Below are 22,224 nucleotides of genomic sequence, written 5' to 3'. Positions count from 1 at the left end.
ACGAAGGCTTTTCGCTCTTGATCGGGACCTGGGCCTCTCATCAGCGTTCCGGTTGCGCGGCAGCTGTCGGAACAATCACGTCCCTGGCGCAGGTGCGGTAGCACAGCAGCAACCTACTACTGGTTTTTCTGTCCGGCCTCCTAACAGAAACCACGATACCCAAAGGTATGTGATTCGTTCTCTGGGTCTCTGCATTTTGTCGTTCATCTCCTTATTTGTTTTGGCCCCCAACGCTCAAACTGGTGGGTCCGCGATTAGCATCCTCACAGCTCACGTCCACATGGTCTCGCTTCGTCCTTCCCACATCTTAGCGAACGTGCAGCCCGCGGAAGCAGCTCTGGCACAAAAGTTGGCTGGGACGTATCGCGATGGGGTAGCGATCCGCTCAGTACTAGCAAGATTGCTTTTGATTAGGGGCTTAATCCTGGGGCTTGAACCTACCCGTCGGTGGTAGGTGCTAAAGTTCACGTACAGCGCAGTGGTGGCTGGACAACTGTGCACTGCGGCCCACCGGTCAAGCTGAGAACAGGGGAGTACATATGCCAAGGCACAAGGGCTCTCATTGGTGGCTGGCGATGCGGCTCTGCGGCTCAAACACCATAAAACACTGTAGAGCATGGCATCGAGGGACAGAAAGACGGTACGAAAGGTTACGGCAGTGCAACTTGACACTAGCTTTTCTGCTTTACTGCCTTGGTCTGTCACACCCCCCACTTGATGCTCCGCCTCTTTTGCCTCCTTTTCTAGTCCCTGTACTTGGGCTACTTCAGTCCGGCAGAACTACGACATCGAAATACCTTGACCACTCCTCTACTTGAAGGACTGTTTCCGCCATCTCAGCAAGATTCTAGAAACGGAAGATCTTGTATCTGTCGAACTTCTACAGCACTCGCATTCCCCCATACTCTTTGGCTTCTAAGTGCCGTGCGATACTTAGTCGCCATTGCCACCCCTGTCCGGTTCTGTGCAACGACTGAGCATCAGCCATGGACGCTCATCAGTTCCGAGACCTGCCACAAATTGAGACGGTGGATGAGCCGCGCTATCCTGTCTGGGCGACAGAATACACCAACTACATGCAACCATGCAAAGAGCATGCAGTGCGTTTCCATATAGAAGAAGAGAGCTACCTGGATGATTTCGACAATGGCATTGTCAGCATGCAGCCAATGCAACGCTTCCTGTACGAGCAAAGCCCCCTTACGCCAGGCATGCTTTATGCAAAGATCCCGTTCCCAGACGGCCGATACGAGAAGCAATATGAGCAACATTGGCCTCCGGCAGACTGCTTTCGCAACGCATCACCGGATCGTACTTCTTCTGGAAACACTAGTCAAAACACCCAGGACGAGCTTCGGTCACCATACATGTGCCATAGCATTCCATATGGAAGCCCGATGGACTACTCTCATCTTCCGGTTTCATACCCTGCACCTGAGTATCTTCAAGGCGGAGCGTTCGCCTGCGAAGCTCACGCCGAAGAGCGTAACATCAGCCTTCGCGAGTTAGAGTACGAGCCTCCGGTACCGGAAGCAGTGGCTGAAGACGTGGAGGATGTTGTCATGAAACAAGAAGCTACCCCTGATCATCATCACAGTGAAGTCAAAGAAGAAGCTGCTCCAGATTATACGAGGTACGCAGACTCTGGTATCGGACACTCCGTACGAGACGCCCAGTCTGTAGAGCCCGTTGACTTCCCTGAGGAACCCGCTTCGGACTCCGATTACAGTCCGACAAGGTCTAAGCGAAGAAGGTCTACAACGTCAAGCGGTAGCTCGGGTCGCACATCGAAGCGCCGCAAGCCGATCCGTAGAGACTCCCATGCTCCAAGTCCCACGGAATCTGTCAGATCGGAGAAGAAATCTCGTCGGTCCTCCAAAACACAAAGAGCCATCACAGATTCGAGCATTCACGCTGAAGATCGTCGAGCTTTCCCATGTCCGCTCGCCGGCTATGGCTGCACGTCCAACTTCTCTTCCAAAAACGAGTGGAAGAGGCACGTCAGCACCCAGCACATCAAGCTCGGCTACTGGCGCTGCGATCTATGTACCCCATCTATCGATTCCAACGACCCACAGACATTATACCATAACGACTTCAATCGCAAAGATCTATTCACTCAGCATCTCCGCCGCATGCACGCTGCTCCGAAAGACAAGTCCTGCCGCACCCAGAAAGATTACCCAGTCTGCGAAGAGAACCTCTCGGAACACCAAGTGCGCTGCAACCTACAGCTACGAAATGCTCCACAACATTCGAGCTGTTTGTTCTGCGAGCGATCCTTCAATGGCATTACATCCTGGGAGGAGCGCATGGAGCATGTTGGACGTCACTTCGAGAAGGACTACAAGAGTCGCGTGGATATGCTCGACCCTGCTACGTGGCACAGGGATCAGAGGCTCGAGCGCTATCTTCGCGATGAAGGACTCATTGCGAGGGAAGGTGCAGGATGGAAGATCGGTGATGGCAAGCCGCGTAGAAGTGCTGAGACGGACAGCGAAGTGGACTCGGAAGAAGACTGAACCACTGTGGACTGTCAAAAGGGACTTAGATTACATACACGGCAAGGATTAGGTTTCGGATACTAAGGTCACGGTATTCTACGACTGTCGCTATAGTTGATACCCGTCTGGGCGTTTGGGGATACGTGATGCACATAGCAACGTTTTACGGCCGTTCACGTTTCCAAAAGTAGAATATCAAAAGCGCGTCATCTTTGAACAGTCTACTTCAAGTTCCTGTCTCATCAGCTCACTGTCTGCTTGTCGCGATACCCATGCTGACTCTGCTCCATTCACTTCCCATCTTGACATGTCCGACAAACTACCAAATAGCCCCCCGCCACAATCTCTCCTTTTCGCATACTCTCCGCCCCAACATACCGACGACATTTTAGGCCGCAACGCACACCCACACCATCGGTCCTGCACCCCTTTTGCCCCAAGACAAGACGCAACCCACGACACAGCCATAGGCATAGAAGCGTTCCCAACGCCTACCGATCCGGGAATGAAGAGTAATCCAGGAACTTCGAGGGACCGCTTCACCGGACATGCGCTTGTCCTGCAGTGCGAGCCTAGTTTCCTCACGTGGGGGTGGATGACTGGTGGGTAGGACCAGAGAGCGGGAAATTGGAAAAGGGGACAGGGGAAGCGATCGGTAAGCTGGGGCTGTGACAGGAATCGGGATTGTACAATGGCGATCTCGCGTGATAGCGGGGGCGAGATTATTTGGTTTCGGTCTTGATCTATGTAGACGGTGTTGCTTGGATGTGAGTATGATTTTGTCCGCTGTACTATCTGCGTTCGTGATGGCGATGTTCATCGTCGACGCGACGAACAATTCCCAACCCCCTCACAACTTGCAAGTCGAAAACAAGGCAAAAGTAGGCAAAACAGTCAACGTATCATGTCAATCTAAGTCTCTGCCTGTTTTTCCCTTCGTTCTGCCTGGGGCACAAAGTGAGGCTGAGACATGCACGCTCGTTCCTTCCTAGACGGCGTGCAGATACGAGGAGGTCCTCCAGTGCTGCGCCCCACTTGCTCTTTCTCGAAGCATGCTCGCTTACCACCAGCCGGCTATCGGGCTCATCTGACGTTCTGTGATGATGTGTTCATGGATAGAGGACGCGAGATGCAGGTGTGCGTTGTAGATCGCGGATTGATGATCCGCTGGGTTGCGCGATGCTATCTGGTGTCCGGTGAGAGGGTAAATGTCTGCCTCGTGCAGCGGCACTTGGGCGCGCTTTCTTTGCGAGTAAGAGTCGCAGCTTCAAACATGCGCCACATCAATGGGTCATCTTGACAATGCGTGCGTCCGGTTGCTTTCCCATGGAGACCCGGGATGGTCTCGAGTACCGCGCACGTGCGAATCCTACACGCACGATCGCTGGAACAATCCACACCTGCGAACACCATACCAAAGCGTGGGCTCGGTCCGTACGACATTTGATCCTTCTACACTCGGAAGCGGTCTTTTGGAAGCCTGTGATGGTGAATTAGATTGGAAGGAGGGGGAAAATTGAGGCTCCGTAGAGCTGGAGTTGATCGTTTTTGGCTTAGTGCCGCTAGGATGATGTCATAACAGCTGAGGGAAGGAACGAACGAGTTCGCTTGCCACGTGCTTCACTCGAGCACCTGGGCACGCTTCCTCTATCCCTTCATTCGCAACTTTGCTTCAGCTTAGCTAGATGAACGATGCGTTCTTCTCGCGTCTTTACGTGAAATCGTGTCTAGATTATGATACGTGTAGTCTCTATCTGCCTCGCCACCGTCTTGCCTAAAGTGCATGCGGTGACATATACCTTCTATCAGGACATAGCAGGCTTAGCATAAGTTTATTGGGACAAATCTCTGGAAATACTGCAAATTTCAGGCTCGTGGACTGCTTGTACGATGATGATGAGCCGTTTCAACTGTAGTATTTCACTACATTGTTCTTCGCTCTTTCCCGATTTCCTCACCTTCCAGGGTCTTTCCCGTCAAGTCGTTTGTTTGCGTCTCGAGACAACGTCATTGGGGGTTTAAGCGTGGATCAAAAGCTAGAGAGTGACTGCTCAAGGAAGAAGAAGGCAACACGGATTAACTGTCGCAGCACTTATTAGCAGTGTGGTATAGGACTATGACTACTTGAAGGCATGGCACCTGAGGGGTGGTCATCATCGTCTCGAGTCGTTTGGCCCCAGTATATTGGTGTATGTTTCGAGATCCAGTTGTTTGGAGGGACGTCAATGAGAGCTGCCAAGATATATGTGTGGTCTTGCGTTTGCTTCGAGAGAATAGAAGCAAGGACTATCGTGTCTGACACGGCAACGCGTACGGTGAACTTCACGCTTTTACACATCTAGTGCCCGTTTCTCCACCGCTATTATGTCTAAGCTTTCTCTTGCCAGACCCTGGATCCTGTCGCCTTCACCTTCACTCGGGTCTAACCCGCTCCCATTGCAGTATATAGTTCCCTGGTCTTCCCCTCCCCCGCCTTCGCTCTTCTCCATCCCTCCACTGAGTTAAATCATAGCTGGACGTCGACTTACTCTCCAGCTACACCAATCTTGAGCAGCCGTCAAGATGAAGACCACGCTTCTAACCGTGACGGCCACTGTCCTTGTTTGGGCGGCGGCTGTGTTCGCTCACCCATCTCGTACGCTCTCAATCCCAACTTAAACAAAAGCGTCCAACTAATCCTCTACAGACCCCAACTCCGCATACGGCGTCACTCCTCGAGACCAAGACCCCAATGATATGGATGCGCTTCTCGGAATCAACTGCCGCGGCAGCGCCATGTGCACTCTGTCGACTTGCGACATTAGCCTCTCGAAGATCAAGTCATACATTGATACTATTGGTATGTTCTGCAGAAAAGGTTCGCCGCATGGAGCTGTGCTTACAATCTTCATCTAGACGACAAAGAAGAGTGGGGCAACGGCGAGCAGATCGCTTGTAATCTTTGCAGTGGATGTAACAATCCTGACAAGTGCGAAGGCCTCTGTGCCTTCCCACAGAAGCTCAAGTCGGACGAGAAGGTGAATGGCAGCCTGATCAAGAGCAAGATCAATGACCTAGTCAATCACAAGTGCGGTAGTAAGTGTACCTTGGCCTACGCTACCTTCCGATACTGACTCGTTACCAGGATGTGGCAGCTGCCCTACTAAGCCGGGAAACGACGTTAACACTGGCGAGATCACGGTGAACTATGTCACGTCTGGCTGCAAAGAGGGTGTCTGCGATTACAAGCGCAAGGCTGCCCGCGATGAGGTTGCTTCCAGCGTTACAGCCGACGAGACTACTGACGAAGATGTTCCTGTCGACCAAACTATCGATACAGACGTTCCTGCCGACCAGACTATCGACGCTGATGATCCCATCGATACCTCCCTTCCTCCTGGGACGTCCGAAAACGTACATGCTCTTACCGGCCCTTCAAAAACCCACTGCAAAGGTAGTAGCTTCTGCGGAACGTGGAGTGAGAATTTCGATACCGTCAAGCGATACCTCAAGTCAATGGATCTGATGGGTAAGTACATATAACACTCAGTTACGTTCTTATCATGAGTGCTCTCACTAATACTACCGTCCGTAGACGAAGACTGGGAATTTACAAATAATCAGCGCATCGTATGCGATCCAAGTGACTATGGATTCTCTGCGGGCTTTTGCCTCTTCGCTAGAAATCTTCATCGACCGATTGCCATCAAGGATGTCAAAGTGTTGGTCAAGCGACTCCTGAAACATGGGTGTCAAGGTAAGTTTACTCATCTTTGGTCGTTGACGAGTGGGGTCTAATGTTTCTTAGTATGTGGAAGCGTTTCTCTCCGTGAGGGCGGGGATTTCGCCCAAGGCATGCTTACTTCCGACTACATGCAACATGCGTGCACAGGGAGTAATTACGCCTGGGGCTGTGGTCCCAAGCCAGGGTGTAAAGACCATAACTACCCAGGTCACTGCTGAGCTGGCCGAAGAGGCATGTCTTACGTGCTCTGACAGGACTGAGAAAGAGTTTGGAAATGATCTTTACGAACTCCTATCCTAGTTGCACGAACATGTAGGCCATAATCATAATAGTCGTAATAGAGTGTCATGACTATACCATAAGTGCTTTAAAGCTCATCTTTGTATACCTCCTCACTCCCCTCCTGCATCTCTTCATCCTCATCGCCTTGTTCAACCTCATGTTCCTTCTCCTTGCCCATCCCCGCACTATCGCCATCTTTGTTCTTCGTTGACTTCTTCTTCGTCTTCTCAGTATCCTGATCTTCGGTATCGATGATACCTCTAAACTCCCTGCCCCTTGGTGTGTCCACAAGGTCCAGCTTCCATCCCTTCTTGCCAGCCAGCTTCCTCAGATTGGCTTTTAAGGTCTCGACATCCTTGGGATCGGCAATGTTGAGCTTCTTCATCTCTTCCTTGGACATCTGCTTGCCGTCGCTACTCGCTACGGTGCCGATAAATGTCTCCTTGCCTCCGCCGACGACGACGGATTTCTCAATCACCTTGCCTTCGCTTCCCACAAACGACTTTGCGCCGACTTCAATGCCGCCAATGACAATGCGCTTGGTAGAGCCCTCGAGGCCGTCGGCGAGATCGCGGAGCGGGTTCGTGTTGGCGTCGTCGGCAGCGTTGTGGGCAGCGATGAGACGTTCGGCCGCGGCCAGCTTGGCGGATAGCTGTGCTTCTGTCCATGCGTCTACTTCAGACTCTGGAATGACGGGTTCACAGGTTATAGGATGTGCGAGGTTTTCTTGTGGTGGGGTGAAGGCGACGTCGTGGCAGAGGCGGGGCGTGTCGACGATCATGAGGTAGGAGCAGGTGCTTGTTTCTTTGATCATGGCGATTCGGTCGGCAGACTGCGGGTTGCAGTGGAACTGGAAGAGATGTCAATACTGCGAATTGGAGAACAACGGCGCTGCCGGGACGTACCTGTACATCGATCTTGCGCGGCTTACCCGTCAAGTCGCACTCAGTACCATCGGACAGCCGCTGCACCATATATCTGCTGGACCCCTTGGTCTCTAGTCTCGAGATCTCCAGGCCCTTCTCGTCATCGTCGGCCATGTTAGCCTCATCAAAAGCCTCCTTGCTGCCCTCTTCGTTGCCTAGTGTCTTGCGCGCGTCCGCTTTCTTGGTCTTCTCCTCCTTCGGGTACCTTCCCAATACGAAGCTGTGTACGCTCGTGTCCTCCACAGGTGGGTAATGGGGAACACCTCGACTTTGTGGCAGCTGGTGGAACTGCTTGACTTCGTCCTTGTAGCAGAAGCTGTAGCTCCACCAGCCGCTCACATAGTAGATGCAGTTGCCCTTCATGCCTTCGAGTAGCTCCCACCCGCGGTCTGCTGCGCGTATGAGCTCCTTCTCTTCCTCGGCTTTGGCTTCCTCGGCTGATGTTGTGTCATTCTGCGGTACCTCTTCTGGTATTATGGGTATGCTGCATATGTAACGCTGTCCGTGCAGCACGACTGCTTCGTATGTCTGTTCGAGCGCATCATCTACGGGTGGTATGTTCGCTGCCGGCTTATCGCGTTTCGAGAGTTCCTGCGTCTCTTGCGAGCCGGGTGTTGCAGAGCTCGAGCTGGGTGATCCGTGGGAGAGGAGAAGCGTCGCATCGTTTTCGGTAACGAAAGTGTCTGGCCACAGAACCTCATACTGGGTGTGCTGTTAGCAGATGACGCTGTTGTTGAGTCGCGTGGCGCGTCATACCTGTGGGAAAGCGAGCAGATCGTCGAACACGCTGAACGCATGCTGGTTCGCCAGCGCGATGCGCAAAACCGCTGGAAGTGCCCAAATGCCTCTCATTGCGATAAGAGGCCCTAGAATTTAGGAAAGTAATAGAATAAAGGCATGCGCCGTGAAGCTGGTCGCGGAGTTCTTGGTTGCGGCCAGATGTCACTTCCGTGGGGCTAGACCGCGTTCGGCAAAACCCATGAGAGACACACGAGGGCGCTTTCCCCATCGAGCCATCCATGGATGTTTCACGCATCACAGCCGCTTCTCTTTCGCATTCAAGCAAGGTCTCCTCTGCAAGGGTAAGCTTTTGAGTTCTGGTATCAACAATGGCAATAGCATATCAGGCTCGATATGATGTCATCCGTTCGACACCTCATATGAAGGCTGCCTGCGCAGTCTCTGCTGAGTTCGGAATCCTAGCTACTTGTTCTCGACGTATATGAGGCGTATCCGATTCGACGCGGGGTTGTATGCGCAGCCGTGGCAGTGTTCCTGACCGGTCAGCTCGCTGCCACGACTTCTAGCCGCGAGCATTGCGCACATGAAATCATGGTTTGAATTGTCTCTTCTTTTATCATTGCTTTCATCAAATCGTTCCATGCGAACATGTTCCTCTCTCCCGACAGCGCGCGCAAGAACAGCGCGGCGACATATCCCGGCCTTCCACTCCAAGGGAATCACATCCGGGTCGTGCGATTGTTGCCTGGCAGATGGACTGAACCGATTCGCTGCGAACTGTCGAATGTCAATATCGAAGTCGCAAAATATCGGGCGTTATCTTACGTATGGGGTTCGCAACGTGTGACACGATCAATTCGACTCGATGGCCGTGTTTACCCTGTCACGGTGAATCTTGAGGGCGCATTAAGGCACTTGCGGGAAGCGTACAAGGCCGGGCTCGACCTATGGATAGATGCGCTGTACGTTTGAAGTTTGGATTCTCTGCCTGTCCGTATCTGACCTGTCAACGGCTAGATGCATAGACCAGAACGATGGCGAAGAAAGAACTCATCAAGTCCAGTTGATGGGTCTCATCTATAAGAAGTGCGAGGAATGCATAGTGTATCTCGGCGACAACCTAGAGGGTGCTCGTCCCTCGTTGACTGAACCGCCATCCATTCGGCACTTTGAAATTGACTCTCCAAAGCCGTCTGGCAAGAAGAACGCGAACGGCAAACCAGACGTCTATGAGATCTTCTCATCCTTTCATGACCTTTCTAGATCCAGACACCTCGACAAACAGTTGGTCTTCAGTGGTGCAATAGATCCACTGGAAAACGGTTCGCAGCACGATCAAACCCAACTTCAATTACAGCTATTCGAAGCCTTGAGGAAGTTCACGCATTCACCATTTACACCGTGGTGGACTCGTATTTGGGTCATACAAGAAGTGACAACACCTCCCCGTGTTGTTGTTACGTACGGGACAATATCTGCATCCTGGGACATGTTTGCCCAAGGCGCAGCAAACTATACTCGTCATAGCGCCGGTTGCTGCAAGGAATTTGACCAACGTCTGCCGCCGGATCAGCAGAAGGTTGTGGCTGATAGCTGCAAGACGATCATGGGGATTGAGCAACTTCGAGGGAGCACATTCTCTTCGTCCATCGATCATACTGACTCAATATCGCTTGGGTTGCTGAACCTTTTGACGCACTTTCGCGACCGTAAAGCGTCTGACCCCAGAGACAAAGTATATGCTCTCCTCAGTATGGCTTGGACTCCTCCAGGAAGAACACCATTAACACCGGACTATTCGCTAAGCGAAAACAGCGTCTTTTGCAAAGCGGCGCTAGAGTCTATCTACACGACGGAATCACTCTCAATGTTCAGCACAGAGCTCGGGCGTAAGTTCAGAAACGATCTCCCTTCGTGGGTTCCGGATTGGGGAGCGCCAGGAGGGCACACGTATACTGCACGCGCAGAAGCTATCAGTCTGTACAACGCGAATCGAGAGAAGGCTACACCCATGACAGTCAGGCCGATCAAAGAATCCGCACTAAGATTACGAGCCACGAGGATAATGACCGTGGGTGTACTTGGGGACACCATGTTTGGGGATGACGCGAATTATACCCAGCAGACACTTTATAAATGGTGGCATCTGTGGAGCACTCATGCAGTTGGTGCATGGCGTCATGCTGCGTTGAAGACGCCGGTAGACAGTCTTTTCACGACAGTCATCTGTGCGGGTGTCATACATCACACCCATGCTGGGCTGCCGTGTGGTATACGCACCATAAAAGCTTACGACAAAAGGACTTTTGACAGTTGGGCAAGATATTCGAGGATCTCACCAGACAGCGAACCAGACTGCACAGGCGGGATCGATGACCAATCCGTGTCTACGCAGTTGTGGAAGCAATTCAAGTTGTTGTGGCCTGAGTATCCTACCCCAGGCACAGTCCATCCGCCGAATGACCCAGACGAGTACTTCCCCAGTGGGATCAGTGGAACGCACGAATATGGCTTTCTAGTGACCAAAAACTTGTGTGAACTCCTTTTCATGCCATTCGGATCACTCCACTACTTCGATGGGTTCCGACCACGAGCTGGTGCTCCATGGAAATATCTCTATGATCAAGCACTTCAAAGGGTATTCGGTTCAGACATCGATCTGCCTCCTCAAGAAACACAATGTTTTATTCCAGATGTTGACGATTCGATAAAGATAGCAACGCTCTCGCGGCGCCTCATCATTGGCGAGAATCTCTTGAGTTGGAGCCCTGTTGTCGGCAATCATTTCTTTGGACTAGGGCCGGCGGAGACGGCTAGTGGTGACGAAGTGTTTCTCTTGACTGGAGGGAAGACGCTTTTTGTCTTACGTCGACGTAACGATGCGGATGACACGATTCCAGGACCGAAATACGAGATCATCGGTGATTGTTACTTGCAAGGGTGGATGGATGGGGAGGGAGAGAGTCTTGCGTTAGATCATTGGGAAGACATAACGCTCGTGTGATAGCCTGAACAACGCTACGCGTTTGTTAATGGAAGAATATTGTTAGTATCAACATTGTAAAAGCCAGGACTCTAGACAGCAATTGTGGTATCTGAAGCGCAACTGCACGTAGAGATTTGACGTACGGCATGACATCGAGATCTTGTTGCAAACTACTGTTTCCGACTTCCAACCCTCCAATGTACATGCCCAAAAGTACCCTGCGAGAAGACTTTAAGCTCGAGCGCGAAGCTTAGAAGTGTCTGCGGATGCGTTCACGAACATCGCAAACTAGTTACACGCGATGATTCCAATAGATGCAGGCGATAGCCACTGTGCCCCTGTCAGATTATGGGCCCACTTAGTAAGGGTCAACCCAAGGATGACGTTGCCGACGACGCGAAAAAACACGAGATCGCGTAAACACGTGATCTCGATGGTGCCGCCTCACAGCATTCCAGCAGCGCCCGTGTAAAGACTTCCAATCTTTTCAGAAGCAATCTCATCTATACAAATCACAAGTCAGAGCTTCTTCTTGTGTAGTGCAGCGTCGCAAACGTCACAGAGGTATTGCAGCTTTCTCTTGAACGGAGTGCTGCCTTGGATGCACGAGGGAGGTGCCGTCGGGGCCCACTTGGAGGCGTCCAGCCAATAGCGGGGTGAGCGCGGGCCACCCAAAGTCTCACAACTCGCGTCGCCTCGAGGGTCTGCTTCCTTTCACTTCCGACGTTCGTGTTCGGTGTCTGCGTGGTTCTGCTAGCAAGGTCTGTCTTCGCCTCAATTGCAGTCGCGTAGCCGTGGTGTACCTGGACGTCTTCATGCTGACTGATTGCCGTAGAGCCTGTTTCTAGGGCAACCCTTCGCATCGTCTTCTCCTCCATACCCGTCCGCGCATGCCATCAAGGCAAACATCTGCCTCACCGCGCTCACTACATCTACATCCCGCGCTTTCCACGACAGCGTCGCTGTAATATATACCGCATTACCGTTCGAGCCGACTCGCTTTTGCCATCGTTCCATCCCATACAAGTTGAAAAGTGTCGGAGAGTGAGGCCTGGAAAAAGAAAGCATAGGGGTCACACAAGTAAGGAAGCGCTGTTTATTAAGCCGGTCTCTAGCAACGCCTGTCTCAGGCAGGACAAGGAAATACTGGTCCCACCCTGTTGCATTCTCAGGAAACGTTCATTCACGAGTCCCAGCCGCTCGTACTGTTGAAGAGACATCGACACGTCCCATTAAGTTGGAGCACGTAGCAGAGGTTCTGAGTCGAGCTCATTCCAGAGTACCTGTTACCTGTGCCGACGTCCAACCAGAACGCTCTCAACGCGACCATTTCCATCCATTCAACGCACGGCCCAACAGCGTGCCTACGTTACCTAGGTATCGCTCACTCTACTAGAAGCGCAACTACCACCAGCTCGCGCTAGACCGATATCGCACGTAAAACGAATCCCCGCAATTGCCGCGTATAAAACCACGAGACCCGCCTTCCAGTCACTCGCTCGATATCTTCAGTCGCCTCCCTCTCAACTCCCACGGGCACGCCGTTCGTCTGGTCCTGGGTCACTCTCCACAAAGCGCCGCACAATAAGCTACGGAAAGTTAGTCTGGTACCCATCATGGAGGCCGACCCGTCTCAGCAGACACAGCCTGCAACCCAACAGGTCCTGGATCCACGTCGACTAGGCAGGAACAATTCGGGTCTCAATGACGGTGATATCGCCGATGTCTTGGTCATTCTCCACCCAGCTACTCCTACAGCCATTCGGATTGTCGAGCAGACAGCGCAAGATAGACCCGAGCATGTACTCTTCCGCAATTCACTCGATTCCATGAGTAGTTCCATCACCGACGTTGAGGAGCAGGAGACATTCATCATCAACGCTCCGGAGGGACGACAAGGACCCAGCTCGCGGGCTGGCGCAGATCTGGCTCTACGCATGTCATCCGCGAAGAGGTTGAAGTTCAAGCCGCTCGGATTTATATTTGGACGCAATCACCAGAGCGCCGATGTTATCTTTGGCCAGGACTCCGGCAAGAGGATAAGCAATCAACACTTCCGCATATATCTGAATGCGGATGGTCTTCTCATGCTCGATGACATGTCTACCAATGGCACCATTGTCGACGATGCGCTCCTGAAGTGCAAGGATCCACGCTTTAGTAAGATGCGGATGCTGAGCTCGGGATCGATCATCTGTATCCAGAACTCCAACGATGCAGAGATGATCAAGTTCATCGTTCGTGTACCCTCTAGAGTCAACTACATGGACCGCTTCCGCGACAACCTGCGCAACTTCATCACAGAGTGCACTCCAGACGCCGGGGACGCACAGGGCAAGGTTATCCAGCGAATCACCAAGCAATATGGCGGCCCAGCGATGAAGTGGGATGGAGGTGATACCTATAACATCGTCGGTACGTGTTGCTGCAATAACACAACCAATAGCTGCTAACTCCTCCCAGGGCAGATCGGTAAGGGCGCCTTTGCGACCGTTTACCAACTCGCTGAAAAGATGACTGGAAAACTTCTTGCAGCTAAGGAGCTGGAAAAGCGCCGATTCATGAAAAACGGAATGCTAGACAAAAAGATCGACAACGAGATGAAAATTATGCAAGACCTGCGTCACCCAAATATCGTCCAGTTCACAGAGTACCACGACCAGGGCGATTATCTCTACATCATCATGGAGTTTGTGCGGCAAGGAGATCTTCAAGGCTATCTTAACAATCATGGATCCATGGAGGAGGATGTTGCGAGGTCAATGGCTCAGCAGATCCTAAGCGCGCTTAGTTATCTGCACCGAGCCAAGATCACACATCGCGACATCAAGCCCGACAACATTCTCATCTCCGATCTGGATCCCTTCACGGTCAAGCTGTCTGATTTCGGACTTTCAAAAGTTGTCAAGCACGAAGAGACCTTCCTCAAGACTTTCTGCGGAACTCTGTTGTACTGCGCCCCAGAAGTGTTCCCCGACTTCAACGGTCAATCAAAGGGAACCAAACGTCGACGTGGTGCCAAGACTTACCACTCGTATAGCTCTTCAGTGGACATATGGTCCTTTGGTGGTGTCCTATGGTATTCGCTATGCGGCGAACCTCCATTCAGGGGCATCGCCGATGCTACCGGCGAAGCCATGTTCAATAATATCATGAAAACGCCCCTCGACCCGACACCGCTACGTAAGGCTGGTGTGTCCCCTGCTTGTATCGATCTTCTTACTAGTATGCTGCGAACCGACCCTGCAGAACGTCCAACCGATCGCGACTGTCTCAACCATCCTTGGCTTAAGGAAGGCGCGGAAATTCTCGCTGACCCGACTCTTCAGTCCATTGCGGAAGAAGACGAGCCTGAGGAGGCCGAGCAGCAGCTGTCGCAGCTCAGTCTCCAGGAGGAGGAGATCCCAGAGTCAGATGAAGACGGAGGCATTCTGTCCGATGAAGAGCTCATGGGCTTTGTCAACGAGCGTCAGCCAAAGCGAGTTCGCGCCGATCCCCTGTACCCGCGCAACCAGGTACGCGATCGCGGCGATTCAAGCGTTGAGCCGTCATTTACATCCTCACACCTTGTGAACGAGGAGAGCTTCCAAATGGCCCCAACACCTAGGCAACCTCGTCTGTTCGGTGAAATTGGCCAGTCAGCTTTGCAGAGTTCCGGCGTCTTGAGCGCTCATGCCCATGACGCCCTGTCGCAAGATGGGTCTGTCCGCCTTGTCCAAAATGATGGGGCAGGTGAAACGAGTTACGCCGCTGGTCAGTCGGAGTTTCAGGGTCCTTTCACCGCGCCCGCACAACTAGAGCGCGGCCTTTCATCGTCTAGCCTTCTTGGTGCCGAGTCTTTGGTGCGAGATCTCAACATGACGTCGCCCCACTCACCTGTATCCAGGACACAGAGCCCGGTTATGCCTGCGACCCCCAGGACCCCGGAGGTCGTTCAGCACAGTTCTTTGGAACAGGCGTCCAAGGACTTCAGTCAGATTAGTGAACCAACTCCGAGAGCACGACCTATCAATCGCCAGATCAGTCTTCCTTTGACTGCCTCATACTATTACGATCCGATGGACCCGAACACGCATAATCTGGAGTACGCTTCCAGAGTGAGTGGGTTTGACTTTGTGTCCAATGGCCGCAATGGCAACACCGACACATCTGCATATCCGGACACAACAGCAGCTTCGGATGCAAGTGTGCAGTCGACAAGATCAAGCATTGCGAGAGCACCATCTCCAGCGGTAGCAATCCCTTCTGTCCCAGCGGAGCTTGATATCCGCCCACCACCCCGGCGACTGGGCAAGCTCATCGCAACCCCCGACTCTTTCGCACCCAACCTTACTCTCAACATCGATCAAAGCAAGACTTCTTGGGGCCGTTTGAGCAACAATACGATTGTGTACGAACACAAATCAGATACTCGCGTTCCTAAAACAGCTTTCATCGTGTTTTTCTACTCGTCAGGTGGCCAGACCCAAGAGACAGTGGATGACCTGTCACAACAGGGCAAAGACTGGACCAGCTTGGAGAATTTGAACGTGGGTATCTGGACTTGCGCCACACATGGTATCTCCATAAACGGCAAACACTTGAAGCAAAAGGACGACAAGGGGCGTGTTATCTACGGACATCTACACACTGGTGACATCATACAGGTGTACCACGATGTCCGCGGAATCGAGTGCCTCAAATTCCGCTGCGAGTTCTATCTTGGAGCTGGCAAAGAGCCACGACCAGCAGGCGACAGCTTCAGCACAATGATTGGCAGCCGGCTGTCACAGTAAACATGTCTCCGTCGAAGCAGAATCCATACGTCAGCGTCTATACAACATAGCAGCAACTTCTCATTTCCTGGCCATTTTCATTCTATTCGGGTTAGCGGGCGTTGTTGGCTTCTGTACTACTACGACTATTCCTACACATTCTCTTTGTAATGGCATCATCTCGGTGTTGTGGCTCCAAGATCGAGCAAAATCGTCTTTTTTTCGGAGTGAAAGCATACTGTTTGGGTGGTACATGGTCGATACAAAGCGTATTATTTCGCATCTGGCAGGGAAATTGTGGACTGGACTGAGTGTGAGAGCATAGATAAACTGTGTATAGTGAAATGCCTAGAAAGGCAAGAACATCAACTAAAGAACAATACGAGTGAAGCAACTGTCATCATGGCATACTTAAGTTCCGTCTTGCACTGCACTTCTCGGTGAATGTGTAGTGAGGGCTTATCATGCTTTAAAAACTCGTCAAAGCTTACGCTACGCATCCTGTTGGTGATTCGACTCAGCTTACCGTGACTTCACTGCATGCGGGGAAAGACCGCCAGCATGATCATGAACATGGGCCAAGAGCTGTCATTTCATGAGAAGCATATCGTATTTGGATAGCTCATTTCCGCTAAACAAACTGGTTATCACCTTTCACTCTCTGGCGAGCCCTTATCCTCCTCACTCTAGCAATGCCACCCACCATGCCAATCAAAGCCGCAGCAACACTTGCTATTGCCCATGGCCGGTCAACAAACCACAACACTACAGCGACATCCGAGCCATGCCATGAACCACCGGGTTTATGGCCGAAGAAGGTGTATTCTTCCGAGTAGAAGATTCGCGGTAGAACGAGGAAGGAGGTGGGGTCTGTGCAGGACAGATTAGCTATTGAAACTTTTCTCCTTTGCAAGACAAGAGTGGCTGACTTACCAAGGTCATACCGTGCCTTCCACTGTTTACATTGGCCATCAGGACATGCCTCGAACCATTCCTGCAAGATTGTGCTCGTGAATTGCGGTCCAGTTGTCCAGAAGATTGTGAGGTACGGGAAAAGCAGGTTCCAGTTGTGTGTGACAAGGCCTTCTGTCATCTTCTTCACGACTGGATGCTTCGCCGCTGATGCCATCAAGTCGTTGTTGACGCCCAGTGGCGATGCTTCTGGGAACCAGGCTGGGAAGTCCAACAAGGGGCCTAGTGAGCGTCGGCACGCGACGTCTAGGTCCATGTAGACGCCACCGAAGTGGTAGAGGGCGAAGTACTTCAAGGCGTCAACCTTTTGGATCTGAGCAAGGGTGGGCGAAGTCAGCATATGTTTCAGTCGCAGCTTATACAAGGAGAGTACTGACAGGATATCTGTAACCATCGTATGTCGGTAGAAACCAGGCGTATTCGTTGGACAGGAACTCCCGAGCGCTCGTTGCATTCCACATGCGGATTTCGTAACTGGGGTTGTGCTCTTGACAGAGTTTTGGCGACCCGAATCCAATAGAAGGGCCTCCACCAGAGCCTTCATGGTTTGGGTATATCCTCTCAAACCATATGTAGTGTATCGTGCGCGGGATCTTCAATCCTGTGTAGGTAGAGACATAGTCGGACTCCAGAGGTTGCTCGTTGCGCGCTACGGAATCGTTCAGAGCCTTAGCGTAAGACTCAGGGAAGTCATCGAAGGTGATCTTGCGGCGCTCGATGTAGGCTTGGAAGGCATGTTGGCGCCTAAAGATACTGATGATCTTTAACAACGCGGCGGCAATGGCGATTCGAATGAGGATTTGACGGAGGAACATCTTGTTCATACTGACGAGATGCTAGCTTCAACGAGCAGGAACAAAGTCCTTATGCATGAGAGATAGGTCGACCTTCCACCCTCTGCTTCGAGTAAGCGCCCCTGTGTCAAAGTTACTCTGAGCACCGAGTAGTCCTAGAGACACCGCCTCAACGCTAGTCTCGCACACACTATAGCATCGAATCATTTTGACCGTTGCGCCCTACAGGTGACAGGGCGTAAGATGAAGTGTTGATCTTAGAGATACGAGTTTCAGGAGAAGAGCCGTGGGTAGCATGCCAGAAGTTGCACATCCTGGACCCGTACTGCGGTGGAGTGATGGGCCGAGGGCCACATGAATTTGTTGTCAGTGCCCAATAATACACCGAGCATGAACAGAGAGAGGCGGAACGTGCTACCACGGCCGTACCTAGAGCGCAAACTCCTCATGCTGATTTTCATCTCCGATCTCATTGGGAACGTGAACTTTTGTGACCACTAACTCGCTCGTGACATGACTACAGTGCTACGGCTTACGTGCATATATCTTGACTTCCTTTAGCACTTCCTATCAGAGATGGGGAAGCATAGGTTGATTCGCTTTGCGGTACTTGCCAGCGTCGGACCGAGCGACTGATGTGGCCAAGCTTTACAAGCTCCGGGTATGGTTCTCATGTTCACTTCAAGCATTTTGAGTACGGAAGCGGTGTTTTGAAACGTAGAGCGGAGCTCGACCACAGTGGCTGTGTGGCCTAGCTGCCTGCATAGTCCAGCCTAGCGGGCTAGCGTCCTTCGAGCGGAGAGGTTCCTACCGTTGTGACAGCACGGATAGGCCACTTGTGTTGAGATCCCGCCAATTGAGGCTCGACCATCGTTCAATGACTGTCCAGATGCACCTCAGGTTGGCTTCCAACTGAATGCAGCGGCTTGTCGTTATCCGATATTAGCAGAACTGACAACGGAAAAGTTCTTTTTCGCACTCCACCGCTATTTCCGCGATCGATTTGCTAGATGCCACAGTATACATCAACCTTGATGTTCTTCAAGTGGCTATCCAGTGAAGCGAGACGGTACTTCTAAATGCAGAAATTGCGCAACACCTTCGAGTATGTGGAGACTGGGCAAAAGCATCGCTGTGTTTGTGTATCTCAATACATCCTCATGCAACTTGCGATTGCGATTTTCAGTTGGACATTCTAGGAAACTGACGACACGTTGGAAAGCACATCGCTGTACGAAGAAGTCTCATTCCTTCAGAACGGTAGGGTCAGGTCCTAGTCCAGGTTCGGTGTTATCCTAGTGTTTATGCGCGTTGACGGTTGTCCATGCAATGGTTGCAAGCTCTTTGGGGAAGCGAAAGAGTACGACTTGCTGCGCCACAGCGGTTTCAAGGTGAGAATAGCGGAAAACTTAGTCAGATGGAAATTACTGCTAGTTGTGTGTCGCACGTGCCAGTTTCAAGCGTAATATATATCCAATAGCGGAGGTGGCCGATGTCATCTATTCGTTCCTGACGAGAATGGAAACCTGCATATCCGCTTAGGGGATCAGCGCACTCGTGGCCATGCACTCATTCTAACGGGGCTTCTTCTTCAGGAAATCGATTCGGCTCGCTTTCTACGCTTGACGATAATGGTATGACTCGCACGCGACGTGAGAAGCTGTGTGCAGAGCGGATGCGTCAACCGGCGAGTTCTGACGCGGCCCCGTATTCGCCAGTTTCGAAAGACCTGAGGTTACTAATCAAACAAGCTCAACTGATGCGTGGAGTAAGGAACAACAAGATCTCGCTGATGTCAAGGTCTTGTACGATACAGGGGTTCCGCGTTGTACGTTACAGGGAGTTTCCGTCGCGGATCATTCCTTCATCAGATGTGCCAGGAAAGACGTGGCTGCACATTCCGGGAAAAGGTTTCCCTTCGCTAGATCAATGGCCGGCACAGTTTAGCTGGTTCAGCAACTTCAGCTGAGGGGACCGGAATTCAACTCTAAGTGTTGGCGATCGGATCGTCGCGAGACGAGCGGGAAGCACGAAGAGATGGGCCCAGGGAGTTGGTGCAACATCGGAGGCCTGATGCGTGGCGTTCTGCACGGGGCCAAGGCAGACCCTGTAGTGGATTCCAAGACCGGAATGGCTTAGGTAATCCTGCAAGTGGTCTGTGGATGCCGATGTCCCCCAACGCGACGCTCGGCACTGTTACGGCAAACTCCGTGGTTGTCCGCACGCTTCACAACCTAAGCATCGGAACTGGCTACTTTCACTCGGACGGCAATGCGCGGGGAATGCTGGCGCACTAAGTGCACATGTAGTTTCAGCCTTGTTGTTAGCTATGCTCTAGGTGCTGGCCACCCACGTGTAGCAGCGGCATGGTTCGCGTTTTCCTCCTTCCCCAGTCCTAATACACGTAAATGAAGTCTTCGTTTTTCATGTCCGTCAGGTCAGAAAAGCCGTTATCTTGCTCCTGTCTCTGATCTTGTGCCTCTATCTCCACGCCCTTTTGTGTCATGTCTTTCTTCTTCAGCATACTTTCGTCAACCCTGACTGCGCTCTTGCCCAATTCCTCCCTGCGCTTTGCGTGCCTCTTGTTCAACAGTGCTAGGTAGATGGGGATCAAGAGCGCGATGATAGCTACGAGTGCGAACATGACCAGGTTGGAGATAAGACCTGGCCGGTAAAGAGGCGCGTCGTCTACCGAGTACAGTAGCGGACCGATGACATTACCTGTTGTACGCAGTTAGCATTGTCTCCCATCAGACCATGAGCGCATATATCTTACCGGTGCACATTCCAATGAACACCATAGCAGAGGTGCACTTCTTCTTCGTGTCACCGGCGGTGTTTTGAACATGCCAAGTGTATATCAAAGGTGTAATAGCGGCGAGGCATGATACAAGGTAGTAACCAAAGAGTAAAACGCCTTTATGCTGGCGCGGCACGGTCAACATCATGATCGTGCCAATCATGGGAAGGATGGCGACGAGGGCGATGGCAAGACCCTTGCGACTCCAGCGCGTTGCACCCCAGGAAGAACCCAGGATGCAGACAATCTGAATGACACCGAAGGGTATGTTGAAAAGGATGGATTGGAAGTTGGTGTAGCCGAAGTCGCGGATGATGAGGTTGCCAAAGGTGGAAATACCACCACTCGCTATGCTGTGCAAAGGACATCAGTAAAGAAGTTGAGATGTACAGGGTCACTACTCACGATATTGCGATGATGGCAATGAACCAGCACCAGGTCTTGAGGTCAACCAACGTCTCCCAAACCTGATCCCACTTCCATTCTCCTGACTGAATGCCCATTTGGTTAGCCCGCAGACGCTCGACTGCGATGAACCTTTCTCGCTCGGTCAAGTATTTGGCTTTCATCGGGCTATCCGGCATTAGGACGAGAACGACCAATGCATACACCACAGTCAGAAGACCGCAGAACATGAAGATGACCTGGTACTTGTACAACGATTCGCTGTTGATGTGTCCCAAGCCGTAGGTGAATAGTGATCCAACAATGAACGTGACACCATTCATAGCGTTCCAGTATCCAGTCCGAAGGGTTTGCTCGGACCGGCGCCACCACATCGTTGTAGTTGCGACACAAGCCGGTGCGATCATGGCCTACCAGAATGAAGATACGAAGTCAGACTATGATCCACACGCATTCTGTACAGTCGCAACTTACCTCGAAGGATCCCAATACAAACCGCAGACCGAGGAGGCTTTTGAAGTCTGTACAGGCCGCCATGATAGCCAACTGCTACCCCAGAGGAAGATGGCTGTTCCGATAACTTTTCCCGTGGGCAACTTGACCAGGAGGAAGGCTGCGAGGGGCTGCATGACTAGTTGGGCCAAGTATAGAATAGAGCCAAGCCATGAGTATTGACGTCCTACTAGTTTGGCGTCTGCTTGTAGACCGAAGATGGAGACGTAAGACAAAGAGGATTTGTCGAGCTGCTGGAAGAAGTAGGCTCCTCTGGTTGTGGACACAAAGTCAGTGCATATTCCATTCGCTGTTGGTACAAAAACGCTTACAGCAGAAGAGGAAGGACGCGATAGTCTACGCGCTTGAGAACAGCGCGCTCTTCTTCGTATGAGAACGATGCATCATCGACATGAGCGTTGGCCAGGAACTCGGCCGCCGCGTCTGCCTTCTCGACTTTCTGCGCTGGCGTAGGAGAAGAGTGCTCGATATGTGTGATGGCATCTTCTTTATGGGCTTCAAAATTCATTGTGGCCATGTTGCCGCAGAACAAAGACCGTAAGACGTCTGGTTGCTCTTCGATTGACTTACGAAACGATAGGCTCGTCTACTTATCAGCCAAAAGCCCATGCTCGGATATCAGATACCGACTGATTGCGTCTCCGAATCTTGGTCGTATCCAGCTAAGAATCGAGGGACGCCTGGATGGCCATGTGCATCTCAAGCTTCCTGCTTGTGCTGGAAGCCCCTCACAGCTTGGTTGTTCCACGTATCAGGACTTGACGTTCCTTCTTCACTCGCAAAGGTGCCATATTTCCATGAGCTTTAGTCAAGGAGGGAGCTT

General features: G+C 51.9%; 7 protein-coding genes across 7 annotated transcripts; 3 read left to right on the top strand and 4 right to left on the bottom strand.

The window, feature by feature from the left end:
* Positions 1–986: 986 nt before the first annotated feature.
* Positions 987–2,522, top strand: J4E93_004400 (uncharacterized protein; the record flags this gene model as incomplete). Its single annotated transcript, XM_049342328.1, has 1 exon — positions 987–2,522. The coding sequence occupies one exon, from the start codon at positions 987–989 to the stop codon at positions 2,520–2,522; it is 1,536 nt and encodes a 511-aa protein (XP_049200480.1).
* A 2,718-nt stretch (positions 2,523–5,240) lies between these two features.
* J4E93_004399 (uncharacterized protein) lies at positions 5,241–6,026 on the top strand (the record flags this gene model as incomplete). The annotated part of the gene is made up of 3 exons (XM_049342327.1): positions 5,241–5,343; positions 5,400–5,579; positions 5,629–6,026. The coding sequence occupies 3 exons, from the start codon at positions 5,241–5,243 to the stop codon at positions 6,024–6,026; spliced, it is 681 nt and encodes a 226-aa protein (XP_049200479.1).
* A 569-nt stretch (positions 6,027–6,595) lies between these two features.
* On the bottom strand, positions 6,596–8,288 carry J4E93_004398 (uncharacterized protein; the record flags this gene model as incomplete). Its single annotated transcript, XM_049342326.1, has 3 exons — positions 6,596–7,360; positions 7,416–8,138; positions 8,193–8,288. 3 exons carry the CDS (start codon positions 8,286–8,288, stop codon positions 6,596–6,598), a joined length of 1,584 nt encoding a protein of 527 aa, XP_049200478.1.
* Positions 8,289–12,779: 4,491 nt separating this feature from the next.
* J4E93_004397 (uncharacterized protein) lies at positions 12,780–15,938 on the top strand (the record flags this gene model as incomplete). The annotated part of the gene is made up of 2 exons (XM_049342325.1): positions 12,780–13,578; positions 13,627–15,938. The coding sequence occupies 2 exons, from the start codon at positions 12,780–12,782 to the stop codon at positions 15,936–15,938; spliced, it is 3,111 nt and encodes a 1,036-aa protein (XP_049200477.1).
* Positions 15,939–16,548: 610 nt separating this feature from the next.
* On the bottom strand, positions 16,549–17,713 carry J4E93_004396 (uncharacterized protein; the record flags this gene model as incomplete). Its single annotated transcript, XM_049342324.1, has 3 exons — positions 16,549–16,787; positions 16,851–17,202; positions 17,267–17,713. The coding sequence occupies 3 exons, from the start codon at positions 17,711–17,713 to the stop codon at positions 16,549–16,551; spliced, it is 1,038 nt and encodes a 345-aa protein (XP_049200476.1).
* Positions 17,714–20,078: 2,365 nt separating this feature from the next.
* On the bottom strand, positions 20,079–21,211 carry J4E93_004395 (uncharacterized protein; the record flags this gene model as incomplete). Its single annotated transcript, XM_049342323.1, has 3 exons — positions 20,079–20,404; positions 20,460–20,836; positions 20,889–21,211. 3 exons carry the CDS (start codon positions 21,209–21,211, stop codon positions 20,079–20,081), a joined length of 1,026 nt encoding a protein of 341 aa, XP_049200475.1.
* An 80-nt stretch (positions 21,212–21,291) lies between these two features.
* Positions 21,292–21,909, bottom strand: J4E93_004394 (uncharacterized protein; the record flags this gene model as incomplete). The annotated part of the gene is made up of 3 exons (XM_049342322.1): positions 21,292–21,298; positions 21,363–21,653; positions 21,713–21,909. 3 exons carry the CDS (start codon positions 21,907–21,909, stop codon positions 21,292–21,294), a joined length of 495 nt encoding a protein of 164 aa, XP_049200474.1.
* Between the last annotated feature and the right edge of the window lie 315 nt (positions 21,910–22,224).

The sequence above is a fragment of the Alternaria ventricosa genome (assembly GCF_023758065.1).
Source record: "Alternaria ventricosa strain BMP 2768 chromosome Unknown scaffold_6, whole genome shotgun sequence".
Classification (NCBI taxonomy): Eukaryota; Fungi; Ascomycota; class Dothideomycetes; order Pleosporales; family Pleosporaceae; genus Alternaria; species Alternaria ventricosa.
The sequence above is the reverse complement of the archived record's forward strand: the minus strand, read 5'-3'. Positions and strand labels throughout refer to the sequence as shown.